This window comes from Oncorhynchus nerka, linkage group LG22 (assembly GCF_034236695.1).
Source record: "Oncorhynchus nerka isolate Pitt River linkage group LG22, Oner_Uvic_2.0, whole genome shotgun sequence".
NCBI classification, from domain to species: Eukaryota; Metazoa; Chordata; class Actinopteri; order Salmoniformes; family Salmonidae; genus Oncorhynchus; species Oncorhynchus nerka.
Window position 1 is genome coordinate 97,210,282 of NC_088417.1, and position 4,974 is coordinate 97,215,255.

At 47.8% G+C, this 4,974-nt stretch overlaps 1 protein-coding gene across 1 annotated transcript; it reads right to left on the reverse strand.

Moving 5' to 3' along the window:
* Nucleotides 1-333: 333 nt before the first annotated feature.
* Nucleotides 334-4,629, reverse strand: LOC115106043 (ankyrin repeat domain-containing protein SOWAHB-like). The gene has a single exon (XM_029628642.2). It carries the CDS (start codon nt 4,466-4,468, stop codon nt 1,910-1,912), a length of 2,559 nt encoding a protein of 852 aa, XP_029484502.1. The 5' UTR covers nt 4,469-4,629; the 3' UTR covers nt 334-1,909.
* Between the last annotated feature and the right edge of the window lie 345 nt (nt 4,630-4,974).

The following is a 4,974-nucleotide window of genomic DNA, read 5'->3' on the forward strand; positions in this document are numbered from 1 at the left end:
TCCACTGAACGAGGTCTTGGTTGTTGACAGGAATCAGATCACAGGGGTGTTTGACCTTTATTTTAACTAGACCAAGTCAGTTAAGAACAAATTCTTATTTACAATGACGGCCTACCTCGGCGACGCTGGGCCACTCGGCGGCCCTATGGGACTCCCAATCAGGGACGGATGTGATACAGCCTGGATTCGAACCAGGGACTGTAGATGCAGCGCCGTAGACCGCTGAGCCACTCGAGAGCCCATGCTACAACAGTAAACAGCAGAGGTGACACAAACAGCTATGTGTTGACAATAATCTTTGAAGAAATGTTAACAACTATAGCAGTTAATATACCATGTGCTTTTAATTCATAGAAAAAGAAAGCTATAGACATAATGTCTAACAGGTTATACAATACAATGCTTGATATAACTGCAGCCTCCCATTCACACCCAGTGACAATATATATTTCATGTTGTTTTTTTTCCATTAAGAACAAAACAAATGTACAGTAAATGTAAGTTTTGAGTATTAGGCTGTCCCCCCCCCCCCAAATGGCACCCTATTCCCTATATGGGCCCTGGTCCAAAGTAGTGCACTATATAGGGAATAGGGTTCCATAGGGCTCTGGTCTAAAGTAGTGCACTATATGGGGAATAGGGCTCCATAGGGCTCTGGTCTAAAGTAGTGCACTATATAGGGAATAGGTTTCCATTTGTAAATTAGCCTTCGTTTAGCACTCTCTCTGCAAGTTCAATTTTAACACAGGTTAACATTTCATTTAAATCAACAACAGTAGTGTTAGAGACAAAATAAATAAGAGTGCTTAAAGGGATACTTCTACTAGCATGCTAGCAGTTACCATAGACTTTCAGTCATTCCGTTAATGCTAGTTAGCATTGGCTCACAAAACTACAACCCCTTAAGTTCCTTAATACTGGACACAGAGAGGACACCTGACTCTGGAGAAGTAGATAAAGGGCCTCGTTACCAAAATCCCGATGTATCCCTTCATGGAGATGGCTTCAGAGGTACATCAAATACCAGTCTGGATTGTTTAAGCACCTCAGGACATGAGGTATCATAACAATATGATTTAAGTGCACATGGGGAAAACAGTTAATGTGAGTACTGTTTATGCCTTGTAGTGTCAATCAAAAGTGAATAAAGCCAAGCAATCTATACTGAGTGAACCTCCAACATTGTACAAGATAAGCAACTTGGTGCAACTGAAGGGAAGGATTCCTGACATTTTAGTCCAGTCAGATGATGCAATAATAACAGTGCTACTTTGAAAGGTCTTTGAACAAAAGAAAAAAAAAAGAAATCCTCTCACTACCACATTCCAGAGTCAGGTCACATCACTTCAAATCTGAACCCAGTTAAGCACGAACAACTGACACACAGTACACTTTTGTTAGAGAACAGGCATTTAAACATTTAAAAAAAAAAAGGAGTATTCTTTGGTCATTGAAAACGAGCACACGAGAATGGAAGTCATTTCCCCAGCAGCAAATAAACAAAAGCTTCTCACCACAATAAACAAAATAGCAAAGCAATTATACTGAGGTATCATAGTTTAATACAATCCCTTAAGAAATCTAACTTAATGACTGATTCTGTTGCTTCGTGTCATGGTAGGATTTCACAAGTGATAGTTGATGCCACATCATAATCCAAATCACAATATGTTAATTTAGACAGCTCAATAACATAATACCACCCTCTTATTCATTTATTAGGTTTTACTTTTTTTTTTTTTTATAAATGGAAAAACATTTGAAATAACCAAGAAAGTTTTTAAGTGGCAAATCAAAGTCGTAAAGACCCCAAACGGCTTACTTAGTAAGAGCCTTGAGTTGTGTGGTAGGTCTTGTCAGTAGCCACACCCTCAGAGCAGGCAGACTCACCCTGAAGTTCACGCTATTCTCACACAAAGGATTCGGGAGACTGAGAACCCTCCCATCCTGGGAACTTTACTAGGGTTTTATGCTTCAGGAACCCAGTGATGGACATGGACTTCTTTACCGTGGCTGAGGTTGCAACGGGCCTTCTGGGTCTCTCCCCTGAGGGTGTGGAGCTACCCCCTGTGGAAGTCCAGCACTGAGGGGCCCCTAGCATCTGTAGCAGGTCCTTGGGGCCGGTCCGGCCCACATACTGCCAGGCCTTCTTCCCACTGGTATCCCTGAGGGACACGTTAGACCTGAACTTATAAACAAGCAGCCGGATCATCTTGTTGTTCCCGTGGATGGCGGCCAGGTGAAGAGGCGTGTAGCCACAGGTAGTCTTCACATCTACGTCCAGTTTCAACCCGGCTTTGTTGACTCCGTACCAGAGTGTGTTGAGGACCCGGTGGTCTCCATGTTTAGCGATCCAGTGCAGGATGGTATAACCAGTGATGAAGTCTCTCTTGGTGAGGAGGCTGGGTTCATCTCTGAACAGGGTGTAGATGTCAGTCCAGGTCCCAGTGGCGCCCTTCACCAGCCAGTCATGTTCCTTCGTCTCCAGGGGGACCAGATCGTGGCAGTGGAAGTAAGAGCTGTCATGGCCACCAGAGTTAGAGGCTCCGTTCAGGCTCTTGTTACTGGAGGACCCGGAGTGCATCTCCCGCCTCAGGTTTCTGTAGCTGGGTGTACGAGAGGTGGGGGTGGAGAAGGAGTGGCTGATGCTGAGGTTGGAGGAGAGGAGGTGGAGGCGGTTGTGCCGTGCCGAGACGCTGTCCTCCGGGAACAGTTGGTCCAGGTCGGCTCCGAGGCTGCGGCACATACGGCTGCGGAACCGGCTGCTGATTCGCCGAACAGGGGGTCGGAGGTGGTGCTCGGGGTCTGAACCAGGAAGAAAGGTGGACTCGATGGACTTGGACCCATTGTCATCATGGAGATGACCTGTGGAGTGGTGCCATGACGACGCTCTGTTCGCCTCATCGTCAAGGTAACCGGTGGAGTGATGGTGAGGCCAGGGCGCTCTCCTCTCAGCGCGGTGCATCTGAGAGAGCAGTTTGGCCTCCTGAGCACGGCAGAGCATATCGTGCACTTTCACCCTCTGCTGCTCACCTGGGTAGTTCAGGTCCTGGTAGCTGAGAGTTTCATTGCTGGCCCACTCCTCTCTAGGGGAACGCTGGGGCCACTCATCCCTGGAGTCCAGTGACTGGGCTAGGGAGAGACTGCTGTGGCTGGAGGAGAAGTCAGAGCTGGCCTGGTGGTGGTGCTCAGGGTACCCAAACCCATCAGTACACCCAGCAGTGTGGTCCTGGTAGGCAGAGTCCAGGAGTAGGCTGCGTGGGAAAGGCAGGGTCTGGGCTCTGGACTGGGTAACAGCAGCTCCTCCCTCTTCCGGATACTGGATGTCAGGAACAGGGGCTGGGACTCCATCCTTCTGTGGTACAGGTAGGCTGCCATTGCTCTGCGTCAGCTGACAGGCAGGTGTAGCGTGCAGTGGAGCTGCTGGGAGTCCATCTTGTTTTGGTCTGGGCTGCTGTGGGATCCTATGGCGGAGGTGGTAACTGCCATCCAAGTTGCAGTTACTCCGCGTCACCTGGGGGTCAGGGGTCAGTAGAGCGCGTGGAGCAGCAGGAGGACTGTAACCATCAGATAAACAAGGAGAGGAGCTGGCATGTTCTAGAGTGGTGAGCAGTGGCCATGCTGTAGCTGTCCTTCTGTGGTCAGCTTCAGAAGTCTTCCTCTGTGGCTGCACTGCATTCTGTTGCACCAGTGTTGGGTGAGACGCTGGAGGTTTCACCTCTGTGTATAGGAACTGAGGGGGCGGATAGGACCTCTTCCTCTTTGGTTCTTTTGACTGCTGACCAAGTTCGGAACCGCTGATGTAAATACCTTTGTGATTCAGTTCCCATTCTGCTTCAAAGCTCTGACCACTCCCATCTTCTGACCACTTTGATATTGCCGCATTGTACGATGGGAGGAATGGTGCATCTCTGTTGTATATAGGAGGTGAGGCATCGTCTGGCACATGTGGCGAGGAGCATTGGATAAGCTTTTCGTAATTGATAGTTGTTTCCACAATGTTGTTGTTGTTGACAATTCCAGCCGAGACTAATAACTTGTCGGTGAGTTGGTTGGTGTCGCCTGGTGGAACGTGTAATTCATTAAAGTGCGTCTCAATCAGTCCCTTCTGACCTCTCTGCTGGTTTCGGTTTACCGGAGCTCTCGATGACTGGTCTCTCTCCCTCGGTCTCGCCTGTGGCGCCGGTTGTTGTCTAGCGCGAGGCTTTGGTGAGTGGTATGCGGCGGCGATATCTCCAGCAACCTGCCCCAGACATTTCTTCCTTAGCACAACGTATGATACTCCCTCCTCTGGTTTCACCACAGCCACAGAGTTCACAAACGTTTTAAACAGTTGCCGGTTGTGCGTCTGGTTCTCGTGGTCGCGTAAGAACGTTTTGAAGTGAGCCAACAGGTCCGAGTTCTTCACTCTCCCACCCTTGAATTGGAGAAAGTGCAACACCGAATCCTGAGTAAAATCGGTAGCCATTCTGTCTGTTTGCTTCAAGTTTCAAAGTTCAATTGATTGTCACGTATTTTTTCCTGCTCCAGCAACAATTAACTCCACCCCATCTGAACATGTTTAACTCCACCTGCACACCGGAGCTTCGGTCAACACGCCGTTAGCCTTGCGCATGAAATGTTACGTAATACAAATTGCCTACCATCCGATGGGCTACATTTCAATGTTGACATTTGAAGAAAGGACTCATCATAACCTACAGCCTTTGTCTGGTCAACACCTATCACTAAAACGCGTGCTGCAGTCAGGCCTGAATATATTCATTGCAGGAATCGGTTCTCTTATTATACACGTTGACGAAAGAATCACTATAGGGACTGGGAAAACGACCCTGAATTCGTCCCAAATGGCAAGACCCTATCTCAATTAAGGTAGTCACCCTTCCATCGTGTTTTTATTACGTTAATGTACATTGTAAATGTTCTGTAAAAAGCTGAAGAAAACGTTTATATCGAGTAACAAATTGCATGAGA